General features: G+C 48.3%; 1 protein-coding gene across 1 annotated transcript in view; it reads left to right on the top strand.

The window, feature by feature from the left end:
- The window catches only part of Hunk (hormonally up-regulated Neu-associated kinase), a 119,076-nt gene that overhangs the window by 31,409 nt on the left and 67,277 nt on the right, over positions 1-20,390 (top strand). The window contains exon 2 of the mRNA XM_052158547.1: positions 17,890-18,182. Within this exon, the coding sequence (XP_052014507.1) occupies positions 17,890-18,182 (293 nt within the window). The remainder of the gene's footprint in view (positions 1-17,889; positions 18,183-20,390) is intronic.

The following is a 20,390-nucleotide window of genomic DNA, read 5'->3' as shown; positions in this document are numbered from 1 at the left end:
CCTTTTCTTTAATTAAAGTTGTGTACATTTGTGTATCTCTTTTGTATGTAGGGGAGGCCACGTGTGGCATGCCACGGGTGTGGAGGTCCGAGGGCAGCTTTTGGGAGTTGGGTCTCTCAGGCTTGGTGGTAAGAACCTTTACCTGGTGAGCCGTCTCTGGCCCGATACAGCTCATATTTCTTTATTGGTTTTTCAACTCTCAGGCTTCAGAAGCCACCTGCCTTGTTTTTGGGGGCAGGGTCTGTCACTGGCCCAGGGCTCACCAATTGATGTTAGGCTGGCTGGCCAGTGAGCCCCAGGATCCTGTCTCTGCCATTACTGACTGAGCTACTTAGCTCCTCCTTTGTTTAACCCCCTTCTGAGCTTTAAATGAAAAAGTATAAAGAATACTAACCTGTTGTCTCCAGTGATGGTTTGTATGTGCTCTGCCCAGAGATTGGCACTTTTAGAAGGTGTGGCCCTGATGGAGTAGGTGTGGCCTTGTTGGAGTAGGTGTGGCCTTGTTGGGGTAGGTGTGGCCTTGTTGGGTTAGGTGTGGCCTTAGAATGGGTGTGGCCTTGGAATGGGTGTGGCCTTGTCGGTGGAGGTATGGCCTTGTTGGAGTAGGCATGCCACTGTGGGTGTGGGCTTTAAGACCCTCATCCTAGCTTCCTGGAAGCCAGTATTCTGCTAGCAGCCTTCAGGTGAAGATGTCGAACTCTCAGTTCCTGCACCGTGTCTGCTTGGATGCTGCCCTGTTCCCTCCTTAATGACAATGGGCTGAACCTCTGAACCTGTAGGCCAGCCCCAGTTAAATGTTGTCCTTTATAAGACTTTCCTTGGCCATGGTGTCTGTTCACAGCAGTAAAACCCTAACTAAGACATCTCCTCAACTTAGTTCATCACTGGAAGCAGCCGAGGAAAGAGAACCCAGCGAGGCAAAGACCCATAAAGACACGGTGACTTCCTTTTCAAAGATAAAGAGCCGAAGCTAAGGTGCAAGCGTTACATGTGTCGATAAAGAAGTTAACAACTTAATAGGAAAGACACTGAAATGCCCCAGCTAGGAAAACGTGTCCTGTGATTGGTTGGGTTGGGTTTACCCCGTAGCATCCTTCCTCCTAGGTTTTGGGCCTCCTGTCCTTCAGAGCATCCTTTCTTAGCATTAAACTATGTGAAGTGTATCGACTCTTTGAGCCCTCCAGGGCACATGTCAGAGTCCCGCCTCCCAGTACCCGGAAGATGGCTGTTTTTGCCATCAGAGTCTTTGAAGAGGAAAACGAACTGACACCCTCATTATGGCCCGTGGTCCAGCCTGAGTTGTGTTCTGAGGAGTTTGTATTCTTTTAAGTGATGGTGTGGCAGTGGTCACAGAAAGGCAGGCCCGGAAGAGATGGGGGAGGATCGGGGGTACCGCATTCAAATGTTCTATAAAGAGTCCACGCATGGTGAGGAAAGGCCAGGTAGGAGGGTTGCAGGAGCTGCCCCCACGAAGGCTGAGGGGAGCCAGGAGAGTGAGGATCTATCTCTCCTGGGAGTCAAAGACATATCTACAAGTGAGGCTGGTTGAGATGGCTCAGCGGGTGAAGGAGCTTGCGGCCAGCACTGATGCCTGCGTTGGAGTTCCCCCCCCCCACACACACACACTGTAGGTGGAGAGATCTGCCTCTTCTCATGAGTCGTCTTATGACCTCCCCATGTCCGCAGTGGCACTTGCAACCACATACCTATGCACCCCTCAAAAGTACATGTAGTTAAAAGGACAAAAAAGAAAAAAAAGAAACAGAGAGGAAGTTTGAACACAGGCGTGGGCTTATTGAGGTCAGAGTGTCAACCCCACCGTGAGACTTTCTGCCAGCCACAGTGAAACTGCCCCTGTTGAGGGGACTTCTGACTTTTCAAATTTCGAAGTCACAGATTTCTGTTATTGAGGCAGCTGTTGTGGGCTAGCCTGAATGGGTGGATGGATGAATGAGTGAATGAATGAATGAGTGAGTGAATGAGTGAATGAGTGAATGAATGAATGAATGAATATGCCCGGAGATGATGAGAGAGATTGGATGAACAACTTGTGTTCAAAGAAGAGGAAGAGAGACCTTAGTTTTAGGATCTCAGCCATCGGGTCCTCACACAGCTCTGCCTGTTCACAGAAGCAAACACAGGTCCACCGCCCGCAGTCCCCTTCTTTCTGCCTGTGGGTTCTGTGCCCTTCCTGAGCTGTTATCTGCTTCTCTCTGAAGCAGAGCGTTTAGTCTTCCATGGAGAGGAAAGGACGCCAGGAGGATTTATGGAGGCCTTGCAGGAACACAAATTCTGCTTTATTCACACTGACATCATAATTGCACACGGATATATCAGAGCAGAGTCCGAGGGAAGGGCCTTCTTTTCCGATTCTGATTCTGAGGAACTCAGCTCTGGGGCTGGCCTGACAGTAGGTGATTTAGGTGGGACTTAGGCAGAAGGAAGCCACCCGCAGTGAGTTGTAGGGAGCTTGTGTGAATGCAGACTGGAGTCCTGTGTGGACTTAATCCTTCTTCCCCTAGAGCCATCCTGCCTGTCACTCCCCTGGGGCCTTGTCCTCTCTGCCTCCCAGTGTGGACGCCTGTGCCCACACAGAGCTGTGTGTCATTAACAGTTACTCAGTTAGGGGCCATGGATGATGGTCACTGTGCCAAGCACAGCATGGAATACCATGGTCAGTTTTATTATCCCCAAGTCACTGGAGGTGAAGCTTCTTGCCTGAGATTTCTCAGTTCTGGGACCCTCAGCTCAGCTGTGAACGCTGAGTAGGTCCAGCTGCACTTTGACTGTTTGGCTGAGTTCTGGGTCTCAGGCAGGCACTGTGCTTAGAGAACAATTGATTTGAACAAAGCCACACGGCTAGAACTTCCTTACAGTTTGCTGGAGTTGCCTGTGACTGCGGTGGCTACTGAATCCTAGAGGTGAGCCAGGTGTGAAAGACGTGCTGTTGAAGTGCGAAATACGTGTCCGAAGAGTTCTAAGGCGTTGTACGATGAAGAGCTTCTAAGAGAGTTCATTAAGAATTCTGAATGCAGAGGCTGGAAGGGAATGGCTCATCAGCACCTGCTGCTCCTGCAGAGGACCCAGGTTTGGTTCGTCACATCCACAGCGTAGCTCACAACTACCTGTAACTCCAATTTCAAGAGAACCCACACCCTCTTCTGACCTTAGGCACCAGTCATGCATGTGATACACATACACACACATACACACACGCATATACATATATACATGCATATATACATTCACACACATATACACACCACACACACAGACATACACACATATACATATATACATGCATACATACATTCAGGCAAAATTTGTATGCACACACATATGGAGACAATTTGTACACACACACACTTAGGCAGGCAATATTTGTACACACACAGACACACACACATATATACATACATATAGGCAAAATTTGTACACACACACGCGCACACACACACGTGCACGCACACACACATACACGCACACGCGCACGCGCGCACACACACACACGCACGCACACACACACACACACATGCACGCGCACACGCACACACCCTGTCCCTGGAGTTCACTGACTTGCCCATTGATAAGCTCTGGACCTTATCTCTGGACTGAGAGATCCTATCTTAGAAAACATGCTCTAGATGGCGCCTGCTTAGGTGACCTCTGCTCTGTACATGAACGCTCACACACATGTAGGCATACTCCCGCTTCAAGTGTGCACTCCATGCACACAAGTACACTCACTCACACACACACATACACACACACACACAAATGCAAATACATAAAAATGATGAAGATGGTTTTGCTATATATCATTCTTTTTAAAAAACCCTGAAAAAACAAATGAGAAAATGAGAGAAAGAGGAGCCTGGACGGTGGGGGAGGGGGAAGGGGAGGGGAAAGGGGAGGGGAGGGGAAGAAGGAGGGGGAAGGGGAGGGGAGGGGAGAGGGGGAGGATATGAAGGCCAGCGAGGGGGTCCAGTCAGTAAGGAGTGCTGGCCACACCAGAGTCCAGTCTCTGGGCTACATCAAAGCGGAAGAGAACCGGCCTGCAAAGTTGCCCTCTGCCCTTCACATGCAGGCTGTGACACCCCTCCCCAATATTAATGATGATGATGATGATGATGATGAGAGTAGGGAATGAGCAGAATAAAGGAGTCCATGTTTCACAATGACTATTATTCAAAAGCATTTAAAAGTGCAAACTTTATATGAACAAAAATGAGGGGGGCAAACAGAAGTTGATAGACTGTACGTCGTCAAAAATAAGATGTGTTCCGAGAAAGCTACAGTGTAGGGTGCAGGGAGCAGGGAGCGGGGCTGGTACCCGATGATGAAGAATTTAATTATCTTCTTAAGGGATCTTCTTAGAGGTGTCCTGCCACCAGCGGTTAGGGACAATGCTTCATCCTCACCATGGGATGGATGGAAACAGAGATGGTTCAGAGCAAATGCTATGCTTGCAGCCTTGCAGGAGGCTAGCCCAGATGGAATGTTCTGGAAGAAGAAACTTGGTTGTGAGCAGGGGGAAGGAAGGGGGGGATTCAGTCGCTGAAGCAGTAGATGAGAACAACATGGAGTCTCAGAGAGCCCAGGGAACTCTTCTCAGGAGGGTCAGGCACGGTCACCATCTTAGGGATGGTATATAGGGAGTGTGGCATGCAGCGCACACACCTGAGCGTACACACCTTGGGGTAGCCTTGGGTTGCTGCTCAGTGGCCTGGGAACTGCAGCTGTGCAAAGCCCACCCACTGCTCTTTGCATTTCTTGGGTCTCTTTGCTTTCCGCTCCTATAATCTAGGCTGTAGCCATTGGTGTAGACTCTGGGTAAGATGGGGGCTGCTGGGAGCCATGGAGATTTTAGCTATGGTATTTATGGATTGGCTCAGAGGCCAAGTGTGGGGAATGCCCAGAGAGATCACATGGCCTCCACCAAATGTGCACTGTGAAAAAGAAATAATGTTTGCATGTCTTTTTCATCAGTACCTCAATCCCCTGTAAGACGCTCCAGGTTCCTGAGTCCTACTATGTGCATACTTGGGTTGACTTGGCATTCTTTTATCATGGCTTACAAAGGCATCATGATCAATCATAAGCAAGGAAGAGGGCAGGCTCTGGGTAAGAATTACAAGCACCATGTAGGCACCCATGTCTGCAGTCCAACCTTTGCCCGGCCTGCTCTGTTTTTTGGTTTTTTTTTTCCCCCAGTTCAGCAGGATCTAGTTTCTTCTTTCCCACCAGCAGGGTGTGTTTCCAGGGTGATTTGCCCAATAAATTAGAGCCACAGTGGACTGTGTACAGAGTAACCCCGGGAAAGTAGCTTCTGAAAGCCACAGGGTGGGCGTGGGAGGGCTTCCCAGCCAGCCCTGCAGTGGCTGATTATTTTTTTCTCCCTTAAAATAGAGTCGAGGTGTTTTTTGCTTTTGCTTTTGCCCAGTGCCAGGTGTGGCAGCTGTCCGGGAGATCTGCTCTAATGAGCTCTGCGGTTTCATCTGGGGAAGGACGTTTTCCCCACTCATTTTTAATACGGGGAGAGAAGACACTTATCCACCCCCCCCCCACTTACAGAGAGATGAATTTTAGCTTGCAGCCGCAGTGGGGGGAGGCCAGCAGGGAGCCAGGGGGTCAGGAGCAGTTGTGTCCAGCTACATAAACAGCAGCAATTAGTGGGTCCCTGCAAAAGACAGTCACGCGTGTGCTCTGTCTGGCATCTCTTTTCTCTGGGAATCCAAGCAACATTGAAATTAATTATGAAGGCAGCAGAGGATATTTTCTGCTTCCTGTTAAATAATTCTCACCCACACAGGGGCACGTTCCAGCCGGATGCATGTACACACAGGTTCTGGGGAGGAAGGCATGAAGTCAATTGATTTTTCAAAACTTGCCACCGGGTCAGTCGTGTTATTCATGCCAGTGTTCAGTCCTTTTCTACGGAGTTCTGGCTGCGGCTGGAGAGGCGGCGCCCCAAGCCCCTTGTCACTTTCCTGTTCTGGCCTCTTTATGGGGTGGGAAAGCTCTTTTGTTGATTTCATGCCGCATGGTCACCCAGATTCTATTGTGTGTAATGAAGTTTACAAGGGCACCACCATCAACTCCTTAGTTTGCTTAGGGGTCATAAGAAGCCTGGGGCGGGCGGGGTAAACAGCCCTAGCCTTTGCTTTAAGTCTAGGCTCAGAGGTTCAGTTTCTCCCGAGGCCTCCCGTTGTCCTGCAGATGGCTGTCTCCTTGCGTGTCCTTACATGGCCTCTTTTTGACTGTCCTGACAGGGATGACGATGTTGTAAAGAGACATCAGTGCCTCTCCTTTTGGTGAGCAGACAATTTCCACAATGGTTTCCTCCACACCGGCGTCTCCATGGGAGTCTTAGGCTGAGAAAAGGAAAGATCTGCAAGCCTGTGCCAGCCAGAGGGGAAGCTTGTCTCCCAGACAGAGACTATCTGACTATGTATCAGATCCCCTGCAGGAGAGACCCGGAGCTGAGACAGGGGTGGCCCACCTCGTGACCAGGACAGCTTTGCTAGGCATGTCTCTTGACTTGTATTTTAACCCAGTCCTCTTTCAGGACCTCCCAGATGGCCATGGAGGTCACTGGAACTCTTTATTTCTTCCCCTGTCTAACGTGGTCAAATTGATTAAGTCTCTTTTTTTGTGCTCTTTATGGTTCAATTGGCCTATTGAGGACACGGGGCTAGCTTGTTAGGGCTACCAGGACCCAGGCTGTGACCCTGACTGTAACATTATCTGTGCACACGACCAGTGTCTCCCTCTTATGAACTCATTAGCCCTCTCGGATTGAAGATCTACTCTTTTAATCTCGAGTTCCCACTGTAAGGCCCTTCTCCCAAATACAGTCACACTGGACACTCAGCCCATATATTACTCAAGGGACAGGTTCAACCTATATGAGTTTGAGTTTTCAGAATTTTATCCCTTTAACTGAGTGCACTTGGATTCATTCATTCATTCATTCATTCATTCACTTGAGTGCCTTCTGTGTGTGGCAGGATACTAAGAATATGGCAGGAAAGGAAGGGGCCACCTTCTTTCCTAGGCTCGTGTGGCTCTGTGAGAGCCACCGTCTTCAGTGAGTTCCAATGGCTTGCAGAGGTGATAAGCTCCTTGCAGGGTGGGAGGATAGGACAAAGGTAGGGGGCTCTGAGCCCACAGGTGGCCTCTCTAAGAGGAAACATTTGCTCAAAGTCTCCTGAGGTTTGAGAGTGAGCATCTGGTCAAGGCCTCTGGAGCAGTGTTCCTGTGTAGCCTGAGGAAAAGCAGGAGTCAGTCAGTGAGTATGGAGGCTGGGGGAGACAAGGACAGATAGGAGTGGTTGAGGTGGGGCTGTGCAGGCAACATTAGGACGTCGGTTCTTCTTCTTGGGAGAAGTGGGGAGTCTGTGAGTGTTCACATGGACTTGGTGCTCTTGAGAAGTAGCAGGTGACTCAGATAAGTCTGGGGTGTAGAAGAGTTACTTTGCTGAGATCTATCCATCCACTTATCCATCCATCCATCCATCCATCCATTTATTCATTTGTCCATCCATCCACCCACTAATCCAGAGTTAACTATTGATGAGGGAGGGGCTTTGGAGGGCACAAGGGGGACATGATGGAAATATTGAGGGTCTCTCTGGCATTGGGGGGATTCCTGGAGCTTCTATGTTAATGCTGGTGATATGAATTTTCTTGTGACCCATCCTCAAATCTCTCAACTACGCTTTCAGGAGTAAGATATTGAGCTTCAGGAAGGATGGCTGGGTCCACACTTGAACTTGGTAGTGGTCCCTAGTGTAACACTCATCCAGAGCTGATCTGTTCCTGCGTACCTGCTTTCTAGAATGAACATTTAACCTAAGTAAATAGCTGCTGTCCTGTTGGAAGTAGAGCCACAGAGCACACTCTTAATTGGGAAAGGGCTGGGATGGGGTCATCTTTCTGTCCATACTTCCTCTTTTCCCTTTTCACATCTCTAGTCGAGAGCATGTTTATTGAGCCTCTTTTCTATTATTGACACAGCTGGGCACTGGGGACATGGGGAGTGGTGCTATGTGTGAGCGCTAGAAATGGGTTTGAAGGAAAGGTTGAACTCTGAAGAAGGGTAGGATTGACCCCAGAGCCTGGGAGAGGTGGAGGTGGGAACATTGTGTACCTTAAAGGAGGCATCTTTATCCAAGTCCGGTGACTTATGGGGAAAGTATATCTGATTAAGTGGATTGTGGGTATATTGGTGGGGTTATAGCAGTTAATAGACTGTAGGAGACACTCAGGATGGGGTATTTCTTAGAGGGGGCTCTGTGACATTTTCATCACAGTCATTCACCAGCTGAGTCTGTATCCACAGGTTGCATCTACTATTCCCATATCCAACGATGCAGCAAAGGTGTTGTTCTGCTCTGTTAAAGCCTAGGAAGTTGGGAACTCAAATGCTATCTTTCCTCCAGAAAGTCATAGAGATGACCAAGAACATACTCGCTGCCTGTGGAGTATTGGTAGAATTTTGCATTCTTCAATCTACCCATCCACTATCCATCCATCCATCTATCTGCCTATCTGCCCACTCATTTACCTGCCTATCCACCCATCCACCATCCACCTATCCATCCATTTTCTCATCCATCCATCCATCTATCTATCACTTATCTGCCTATTTATCCATCTATCATCTTTCCACTATCCATCTGCCCATCTATCCATCTGCCCATCCATCATCCATCCATCCATCTGTCTGTCCATGTGCCCATCCATCCATCCATCTATCCATCACCCATCTGCCTATTTATCCATCTATCATCTGTCCACTATCCATCTGCCCATCTATCCATCTGCCCATCCATCATCCATCCATCCATCTGTCTGTCCATGTGCCCATCCATCCATCCATCCATCTATCCATCCATTCATCCATCTATCCATCACCCATCTGCCTATTTATCCATCTATCATCTGTCCACTATCCATCTGCCCATCTATCCATCTGCCCATCCATCATCCATCCATCCATCTGTCTGTCCATGTGCCCATCCATCCATCCATCCATCTATCCATCACCCATCTGCCTATTTATCCATCTATCATCTGTCCACTATCCATCTGCCCATCTATCCATCTACCCATCCATCTATCCATCCATCCATCTGTCTGTCCATGTGCCCACCCATCCATCCATCTATCCATCAATCCATTCATCTGCCCATCCATCATCCATCCATCCATCTGTCTGTCCATGTGCCCATCCATCCATCCATCCATCTATCCATCCATCAATCCATTCATCTGCCCATCCATCATCTATCCATCCATCTGCCCATAAACACTTTTTGTTACCCACAGCATCCTTTTATCCATGCTCACATTCCAGTCTTCCCCCATTCTTAGTTCTTGCTGACCCTAAGGACTTTATTAAGTGCTAGAAGGCCAAACACAATTTCTGCCCCTTTCCCTCTCTCTCTCTCCCTCTCCCTGTCCGTTCCCCTCTCCCTCTCCCTCTTCCCCCTCTCACTCTGAGTCCCTCTTTCCCTCTCTCCCTGTCCCTCCCTGACCTCTCTCTGTGTGTGGCATGGAAGTGTTGGGAGGAGAGTGTAACCTGAGTCTGAGAGTGGAGTAGGAGTTGGGAGTGAAGTGTGTGGGAGGAATTTCCAGGCCAGGGTGAGTGGGAACCAGAGCCGGAGACAAGGATGTGATCAGGGCAATATGACCCAGGTCAGTGTGGTGGTGAGGGGTGGAGGGAGGGAGACTTAGGAGGTGGATCTGGTAGGCCTTGATGATTAATGAGGGGTGGAGAGGTAGCGATGGGAGGGAGAGTGGAGAGAGTGGTGGAGGAGGCTGCCAGGTGGAACAGCCTGTGGATACACAGAGGTGTAGCCTGAAGATACACAGAGGTGACAGACGGTGCTGAGTGGCCTTTGGATGATCCACACCCAGATGGCTGCAAGCACATTACAGCTCATGAGAAGCAGACCAGCGCTGTCAGTCACAGTGTGTGGACATCATTAGACCCAGGGCAGCAGAGGACGGGGACATGCACCTCTCTTAGATGAGAAAAGTGATCTGAGATCCCAGGTCCAGAGACCTGAGGCTCCGGTGCGAGGGGAAGCAGGAGGTGCTACTGGGCTCGGGGACGAGGATGTGTGGTCCCAGAGAATTGGGACCCTGGATTAGGTCCCCAGTGGTACTAGGGACTGGAGGGGGACAGTTGCAGGGATGAGGTTTGGATTGCAAGGGATTCCTGCCTCCTGTTTTTTTTTTTTTTTTTTTAATCTTCTCTTGAGTAAAATACAAGAGCCATGACAGGAATCTGGCAGCTGTGCCGTCAAGGGTTCATTTGTCTCTCCAGCATCCTAGATGCAGGCGTTTGAACTCCTTCTCCGTTATTCAAATCCTCGAGGAAGGCTTGAGAGGCCCAAGCCCCCGGGTGGTACACAATCCGAAGTTCTGAAGTCTTGTGCCCAGCTTGGGTCCTGATGGTTGCCAGCGCTGAACCTGTGTTGCCGGCGGCAAGCAGGCTGAGGACAAGAGAGGGACTCTGAGAACTGCCTGGTGACTGAGCCCCAGGCCATTGTTCTTACTGTGGGGAACCCTGTAGTGACATGTTTGGTGGCCCATTTGTCTGCTCGGGCTCCATAACGGTATCCCATAGACTACGGAGCTTAAATGACACACATTTATTTTCTTGTGGTTCTAGAAGGTTAAGATTGGAAGTTCTGACAGGTTTCACCTCAGGCCTGTCTCTCTCTTTGTGGTGTCCTCCCATGGTTTTTTGTATATAACTAAGAAAGAGACAAAACTTGACCTTCTGTTCTCTGTTTTCATGCGGACCTGCGGTACTGGGTTAGCATCCCGCCCCTGTGGCCGGCCTTTACTTTTGATCTCTTCTTTCAAAGCCCTGTCTTCAATAATAACACTGGAGTTAAGGCCTCAGCGTTTGCACTTAAGGAACGACAATTTGTTTTATAAGAGTTAGTAATTTCAAACTGCTGCAAATAATCTGAACCTCTCCCTCCACACAAGCTTGAGAAACGTGATTCAGTCATGGTGTATAGTTGCTACCTGGAACAGTATCTGGCGAGCTTTAATGCCGAATGCCTGTTCATTAAAGCACAGAATATTAATTTCAGCTTAGCAGATAATATCCATTAAGAAACCAAAGTGCTCTGAGCAGAAAGCTTTTTGGGGCCCATTTCCACATTCAGAAGAAATCTAGTAGTTAGGGCTTCTATTCCCTGAGCAGTTAGACCCCCTTTATACATTATAATACAACGTGCTTTGAAGGCATGAACTCCTGGAAACCCAGCCCCCACTGTAAAATGTGTGTATGCTTCTCTGATGTTGAAAGGAGTCTATTTTTTCTTTCAGCCGCACAGAAGACTCATTTAATACCCTAGTTTCCTACTTAGGGAACCTATACATCGTTCTGGATCCGGCTTTCAGAAGGATGAGTTTTAAAGACTCTCCAGAATCAAGGGGAAAGGGACAACTTGAAAATGTTATTAACTCTGGTCCTGGGTAGACAGTCTCAACCAAGTCAATATTTAAAGACGAGAGAGACCAGGCTGGTAGACCACTGCCTTGGGACTGAGCAGCAGTAATACCATTGCAGGGAGTTCAAAACCCCGGGAGGAGGCTTGTGCTTCCTGTCTGAGGGCCACAAGTGTGGGTGTTGTTCCATTGGCTAACTGGAACCAAATGCATTCTCACTCTCTATAGGCCGAGCCTTCGAAAGGAATGGTGTGGGGATGTTGGCATAATACAAGGAGTTCTCACAAGGCGCAGGGCGCAGGACTAAGTGATCTGTGCACTGAGGAACCACCTGGCTTAGGAAGCTGTGGACTATTGCTGCATCCACATGTGACACTCCATACCATCTTAATACTAATATATTATCCCCTAAAATGTATGGGGGAGCCATTGGGTTTCCTCTCTGTCCCAGGTCCCGTTTCTCCTGGATACGGAACCCATGAGCGTCCTTTTCTTCTGCCTTGTTCTGGAGAACAACAGGGGCATTCCACGCAAGGCAACGCCTTCTCGTGCTCCTTTAGGTCTTCCTGCTTTAATAATTAATTTTATTAATCTCAAGGGACTTCCATCCTTCACGGTGCACTCATCTCATTATTTAAATAAGTTTCCGCTGTCTTGGGTCAGCTCTGGGTTTGTTTGGACAGGGAAACAGCATGGACAGTGGGGAGTTACAGTTTTGTGAGCCACACTCTTTCTTATGAGCACAGAAGCTGGTAATGAACCTGCTTGAACCTGCTTTCAGTTGCTGCACGTCAGACCTGTACACAGCTCTGCCACTAAGCATGCCGCGAATATGGGGCAACCTTTGCAAATAGAGTCAGTCCTCTTTTCATTTTTAAAATTTTAAAGTGGCTGTGTGGCCTGCAGATATGCCTGTGTACCACGTGTGGGCCTGGTGCCTGCAGAGGCCAGAAGAAGGTGTCCTATCCCCTGGGACTGGAGTAGCCCCAAGTGGGTTGTGATGTACTGTGTGGGTGCTGAGAATCAAACCGGGGGCCTCTGGAAGGGCAGTCAGCACTCTTAATCACAGAATCATCTCCTAGAGCTGAAGTAGACACTTTTGTAAAATTCTCAAAGCCTCACAACTCAGATCCTTGGTTTCAATCACCTCAGAGAACTTGTTCTCTTGATGTTCTCAGAGAGACATGTGGGCCTAGACTGTCCCCTATCCAACCTTCTCCATACTTAACACGGAAGAACTGAAACTCCCCATACCCCCCTAATTGGGAGTTCCTACACAGCATTGCCACGACGCTGACTCTCAGTGGCTTTGTAGCAATAATCTCAGACACCAGTGTCTTCTCTCCTACGGTGCTAAAGCTGCTTATTTTACAGATTTTTGGTGACATGTTTTTCCTCTAAAACTCTCTTGCCTAACACAGTTTTCTTTTTCAGGCAGAGACCAGCATCCACATTGGATGGAAAGGGTGTTATAGACATTTTGCTGCAGATTTTCTCTGATTTCCATCCTAGTAAACCCCCGGCCTCCCGGTGTTGATCAGTGATTGTGTTTCCCTTAATCCCCGTTCAGTTCCCACTTCAGTTGTTGTACACACAGTTGATTAAATGGTTCTGTGTAATCAGAATGGCGTCCCATGTTTAAGCGTTATCACTGTGGAGACAAAATGGAAATGAGGCTGCCTTTTTGACGATGGAGAGGAAGCTGAATAGGCAACCCTCTCTCCCTGAGGTAGCTTTAACCCTTCAGGATGTTCTCACAGGGCAGCTGGGTGACCAGAACAGGGAAATAAGATAGCGTATGCTGGTGACATATGGTGTTAGTTTCCTGGGCTGCTGTGACAAATTCCTGCCGACTTAGCCTGAAACAACGGGAAATTATTTTCTAGTATGTGAGATCCAAAGTCCAAAATCAACCTTATCGGTTCTAAATCAAGAAGACAACGGGACCACATTCCCTCTGGGACCCTTGGGGAGGGCTTGGCTTTGTTCTGCTCTCTGGTGGCTGTACTAGTCTCCTTCTTCATGGACCCGCCTTCTTCTTCTGTCTAATCTTTTTCGTCCTCTAAGGTCATCTGTGATGGTCTTTGGGATTCATTCCATTGACACAGGGGAATCCTCCCATCTCAAGACCATTATGCCCATGAAGACCCCTGTCTTTTTTTAAATGAAAGTAAGCTTTATTTCATTAAGTAATAAATACAAAGATGCGACGGTTTCAGTCGTTTTCTTCCAGATGTTGTGATGTGCTCACAGTAACCACAGAACCGAGATCTACAATCTCAGGATGGACATTTGCAGGGTGCTTGGTAGGTTGGGTAGATTGCTCTCGACCCCTGTCTTCATCAGACAACATTTGCAGGTTCTAGGGCTCTGAATAGAAACTAGTCTTTGCGACTCCAGTTTCCACACTATATTGTTACATTGGACCTCTGTGAGGCAGCTCATGGGTGGACGGGCTGAAGGGATGGTTCCAGGGGAAGTCCTGTGGTGCTCCCTGCAGTGAGTCATCCGAGGTGCTCCCTACTGTGAGTCATATTGTGGCTTCTTTCCCTTTCCAAGGAGTTGAGGGAGCTGGAGAGAGTTAGGAAATGTAGACATTTTTTGGCTTACATTGGTTCAGTTTAGGATTATTTGTCAAAGTGGATCTGCATTCAGTAAAAATGTATGCCTCGCCGTTTTGCATTTGGGTCCTTTCCTGAGTGGCAGTATGGAGTGCAGTACCCCTTCCGGTCAGCGGTGGTGGGCATGACCATCCATTTTGACATCCTGCTGTACTCCCAAGCCAGGAGGGATGGCGTATTAGGGCGTGCTGTGTATATTCTATGCAGGGTTTTGGGGCTACCTTGGGTTTTTACCCAAGGGTAAATACAAAGAGGAGTCTGTGATGGTGAGTGTTAGCTGTCAACTTGACAGGATCCAGAGTCGCCGGAGAGACTGGCCTCTGACCTTGCCTGTGGGGGAGCATATGAGCTGTCAGGGGTTGCTGGGATTACAGGGAAGGAAAGGAGAGAGCAGGGTGCAGGAATAGGGCAGCTTGGCCTGGGACTAGCAAGGAAGATGGTCATGGAGCCTGGAAACGTACTCTTAAAAGCTTGTATCACGTAAAGATACCCCTCCCCATCCTCTGGGAAGTTATTAGTGACACGTGGTGTGGCTGCTGTAATGAGGTCTCACAGTTCTGGGCACCGGCAGTCTGATGTCAAAGCACCGGCAAAGTCTTCTGTCTCTCCCAAGGAAGCCCCTCTGTTCCTCTCTCCTGGTTTCTAGCAGTCATTCATGTTCCTTGGCTTGTGGCCCCATCTCTCTAAAACCCACCTCCTTCAGGCCTTCTCTGCTGAGCCATGCACCAGTTTCTCTCTGCCTTCACTGCAAATGAACGCTTCGCAGGGTGTGTAGGTGCACGCTGGTACCTCAGGCTAATCTCCTCATATCCCTTAACCATGTCTACAGAGTTTCTTTTCCAAAACAAAGTCACATTGATATGATTCAGGGATTAGCACTTAATGTCTTTGGATGGTCATTATTCAGCCCAGGATAAGCAGTCAATGAGTGAAATAAATTATCTCAACAGTAACCGCACGCTGCTTTCTTTTTTTAAGGTCATATTTTTGCTAGCTTTTAAGACTACCGTTTACATGCGGCACTTTCAAGACTTCATTGCCAAAGGGCTTTAAAACACTCGACAGAGTCAAGCAGAGGCAGCACTCAGCTGTGGCTTTTCAGCATCCTCCCATCCCTCCAAAAGATAGATCTGTCTGTCTGTCTGTCTGACATACAAATATGTACATGCATACAAATATGTACTTGCATATATGATTTGCATAGGGTGTACATGTATGTACGGGTGCCTGTATATGTGTGCATATTTGCATGGAGACCACAGTCAACCCCTGCCGTCATTCTTTAGATCTTAACCCCTTTGGTTTTTGAGACAAGGTCTCTTAGCTGCCTTGGTCCCCAGGTTGGCAAGCGTGAGTAGCTAGAGATCCCCAGGGAGCCGTGGGTGGCCTCTCGCTTCCCTGTTGATGGGATTACAAGCATGCACCACCATGCCTGGCTCCCCCCCACCCTACCCACAAGGGTTCTGGAGATTGAACCCAGGTCCTCAGTTTACAAAGCAAATGCCATTTCTCCAGTCCCAGAAACACACACACACACACACATACACATACACACACACACACACACACACACACGCATGCACACACGCACGCACGCATGCACACACACACACACACACACACGCACGCATACACACACACACACACACACACACACGCACGCACACACACACGCACAAGCCAGGAAGAAGTACACTTGATAAGGCTGTGATGTTAACATCTAGCGTGAGTTTTAGATGAGCCATAGCCAGGGTGTAACTTCTGCCCCAGTGGGCTGCAAGCCCTGGCCTGGGAGGTAAGAATGGGACCGGAAGGTGACCTGCTGTGACAGAGAGCTGAGCAAGCCTCCTCCAGGGTGTCTTCCTCTTGCTGATTGCCTGTGGCCCTTGGTTTATTCTTCACATCTCTGGATAAAGGGTTTGGAATTCCCTCTTAGGAGGAAGCTGGCTCTCAGGAAGCCGTACTAGACTCGAGGGTCCTCAGCCCTCTCGGTGGTTAGTAGCCTCTCAGCCACTACTGTTTATAACTTAGGGCGAGGTGCAGTGGGAACAGGCCTTACCTTCATTAGCAGTGGGCATCTTAACATCTGACGGAGCCTCAGTTTGCTGGATGTGAATAAAGGAGCTTTGGGTGGCTCTTTGTAGCCCTCTCTTGAGTTGGTCTGTCAGGGTTCAGGGACATGAATGGCAGGGAGGGTGGCTGAGGGACTTAGGATGTTGGGGACCCGTCTCTGACCACACACGTTAGAGACAGGCTGTATCCCTGGGTAGTTCATGGCGGGGCCAATGACAGAATGTGAGTGAACCCTAAAACATTTCACTCAGAAACCAGCACTACAGCCCCCTGCACCCAATTTCTAGGTGGAGTGTAGACTGAATTCAGGGGAGGCCTGGACAAAGATCATGAAGTTGGAAGCGCTTTGATACCATAGGCCAGGCTGTGTGCTAATGGCCAGAATTTGGCTAATTTAAATTAGTCTTTGGCTTGTGCTTTTCCTCATTTTCTTTTTATTAATAGTATCTTTGTAGCTCAATCAAGGTTTAACTGACAGCTGCAATGTGTATGTGTTTATTTCGTGCAGTGTGCTGTTTTGATACGTGCGGATACTGTGAAATGATTTCCACCCTCAGGTTCATTAACATCCCATCACCCGACGAGCAGGTCCAGTGTGGCAAATGTGTGGAAGTCCACAGTGCATTTCCACTAACCACAGCCACTTTGAGGTTTGTGAGGTCTCAGGTTTGAATTATCGGGAGCTACGTCCAGAAGCTACTATCCGAGCCTCTCACTACAAGCCTCCCGATTTGCTTGCGGACTTACCTTGCACTTATATGTAGTACTGCTCTGATGTGACGTTGTGCTGGGTACAGAGGAGTGACGGGGAGGCTCCTGGGTTTCTGCTGCAACCAGGGGCTCCGAGCTCTATTCTAGAGTCACCTTCAGAGGTGGCAGTTCTGGGCACAAGGGAGGCAGCGCGTCAGTGAGCTGAGAGGAAGGACAGACAAGGAGATGGAAGGATGAAACTCTCTGAAGGAAAAGAAAGAGCAGAGAGTAGTGCAGACATGCATGGATAGAATCCTCCTTCCTGTCTGTCTTCCTTCCCATGTTTAGGACAAAGACATGTGGAAGTCTATGGGGGATTGACATGTGAGGCTGGATCTCAACAGTGGGGTGAGAACTCACCTGAAAGGTGATTTGCCAGGACAAGGAGCCACCCCTGGAGGCCAGAGACAGTCTGACCTGGATCACGCAGGTCGCAGAACCTCAGAACTGAGGCCGAGGGAGCTGTATCTGTGGGCGGTCCCTCCCCAGGTTCTCTAACTGCCTAGAACTGAGATGGGGGTACAGTGTAGCCGTTCCTGAAGTGTGTGTGTGCACGCGCGCGCGAGGGCTCAGGGTCACGTGAAGGAAGGCAGCGGGTCCTATGAGCAAGTGGCAGAGTCCTCAGTTCCAGAAGAAACGGGTGTCTCATCTCTGTATCCTCCCTACGGGAGATAAGTTTGACGAGTTGTCCAGGTTCAGGTTTGCTTAAGTTAATCTTATTTTTCTTCTTTCATCAAGAACATTTTTCTTCTGATGTTCCGGTTTGTCGTTTGTTTGTTTTCATTTGATGCTGTTGGACGGCTTCGTTGATTTTATTCATGGTGTTGGGATGGAATGCCTGGCCTCGCACATCTCAGCGTCTTAGGCAGGAGCTGTGTAGCTCAGCGAGTCCCAGCTCCTAAGCTGCCCTGGGGAGAGAGCTTTGTCTGGGGTGTCTGATAACAGCCGCACTTTCCATTTCACCTTAGGTAGCCATCAAGGTCATCGATAAGAAAAGAGCCAAAAAAGACACCTACGTTACCAAAAACCTGCGTCGAGAGGGGCAGATCCAGCAGATGATCCGACACCCCAACATCACACAGCTCCTGGACATCCTGGAGACAGAGAATAGCTACTACCTGGTCATGGAGCTGTGCCCCGGGGGTAACCTCATGCACAAGATCTACGAGAAGAAGCGGCTGGATGAAGCAGAGGCCCGCAGATACATCCGGCAACTCATCTCTGCGGTGGAGCACCTGCACCGTGTCGGGGTGGTCCACAGGTGAGAGCCAGGCACGCCCAAACCCCTCAGTCTGCACTGAGCAGACACCCTGAGCAAGGGCTTAACAATTGTGACTCCATTTACAACTTCAAGGTTTCGTTCTGTGAGTCAGATGGGGATTCATCCCTCTGAACTCAGTCTCTTCATCTGTGAAATGGGAGTGAAGGTACATGTCTCTCTGGTGAGCTAGTGTCAGGCAAGAACACTAAAGGTGCTTGGCTTGGAGTAAATGCCGGGCAAGTGTTCCCTGTTCTTATCATTTCCAAAGGAAGTTGTCTTAGCGTCACTTCCTGTTGCTGTAATAAAATGCCATGGCAACTTAAAGGAGAAAGGCTCAAATTTTTAGGATATATTTTGTCACTATGAAGCCATCAAAGATGGCAGGAGCTCGAAGTAGCTAATACTCCGTTCACAGTGGAGAGCAGTGAGTGCTTGTAGGGTAGTGGTTAGCTCCCCCTACACACTTAGCACTCACAGAGCCTAGGGAATGGAAACGACCACAGTGGGCGGGGTCTTCCCAGTACTCAGGACATCCCTCGTTGAGACTTTACTCAGAGGGTTCTAGATCGTGTCAGGTTGACAAATAAAGACAAAATGCATTGCATCATGTGTGAACATTTCAAAGAATAAACAAAAGTGCTGTTTAAAAACAAATAGTAAGTGTGCAGAGCAAAACAAAAAAAAAACGGAACCACAGAACAAGGGTTGCGCTACCCAGGTGCCTCGCAGTGGGTGAGGTGGCCGCGTGCGTTGCTTTCGCTCAGTGATTTCATTGTGCGCCATCTGATGGTAGCTGCTCTGTAAATGCTTTGTTCCGCTGAGAGGACTCACCATTCGGATTGTAAACTTGTCCTTAAAATGAGGGGTGTTTCCTGGAAACCTAACAAACCTCGTGATAATAATGAAGATGAGGCTTGCATACACCAGCCCATTCTTTTGGGAGGGAGGTGGGGAGGGAGTAGATGGAGAGTCACAGCAGAGTTGGTGTTGCTGGTGTGCAAGTCTTTGTACAAAAACAGGCTTAAACTGGATTCCCATTCCCCATCTCTTCAAGAGAATACTGAGTGCTTGCGGCCCCGGCAGAGTTCCCAGGTTTGGTTCTCAGCACCCATATGGGGGGAGGAGGAGGCTTACATTACCTGCAACCTCAGCTCCAGAGGACCTGATACCCTCTGCAGCTTCTAGAGACATGGAACTCACACACACACACACACACACACATCCTCCTCCACATCGCCTCCCACACATACACGCATGTGCATTATTAAAAATAAAATCTTTGCCGGGCGGTGGTGGCGCACGCCTGTAATCCCAGCACTTGGGAGGCAGAGGCAGGCGGATTTCTGAGTTCGAGGCCAGCCTGGTCTACAGAGTGAGTTCCAGGACAGCCCGGGCTACACAGAGAAACCCTGTCTCAAAAAAACCCAAATCCAAAAAAAAAAAAAAAAATCTTAAAAGAGTGCTGGGAGTGGTGCCACACAGAAGGCAGGCAGGTAAATCTCTGGGAATTGAGGCCAGCCTGATTCACACTCTGAGTTCCAGGCCAGCCGGGAATGCAGTGAGACCTTGTCTCAAAAGGAAAAACAAAAATAAAAATGAACAAACAAAAACACAAAACAAAACAAGAGACAGAGAGAGAGAAAGAGAGAACTTCTCTAATACATGTCTTGGTGTTATTTTATTATTATTATTATTTTATGGAGTTGTAAGTAATTCCTATGTTGTTGAGAAAAATTGAAAATCATTTAACTCTCATTTTAAAAAGCAAAATCAAGGGGTAAAATGTGCATGTATATATATTTTACATGCACACACATGCCTTTAAATGCATGTTTAGACACTGTAAAACTGAGATGTGAAGTTCACAATATAAAACTCACATTTTACTTATATTACGTGTATTCAGTGTCCTGCAACCATCCCTACATCCTATTTTAGATTCATTCTTTTTTAATTAAACTAATGAAATTTATTTTAAAATATAAAACTCAGTATTGACATTTTTTAAGTCATCAAAATAATTTATAATAGTTAAATGCCTCTTAAATATACAAGATATCTTCTGAAGCTAAAAGTAATATACACTCAGCCAGTTTTAAAAATCTATTTGGAATATTAAACATGATGGAAGTAGAAAAAAAACCTCTTATGAAGTCCTCTATGAAAGGATATTGCGACAAGTTCTAGATTAGACAGAAATCACTCCAT

Source organism: Apodemus sylvaticus, chromosome 15 (assembly GCF_947179515.1).
Source record: "Apodemus sylvaticus chromosome 15, mApoSyl1.1, whole genome shotgun sequence".
In the NCBI taxonomy this organism is placed as follows: domain Eukaryota; kingdom Metazoa; phylum Chordata; class Mammalia; order Rodentia; family Muridae; genus Apodemus; species Apodemus sylvaticus.
This window is presented reverse-complemented; position numbering and strand designations above follow the sequence as displayed.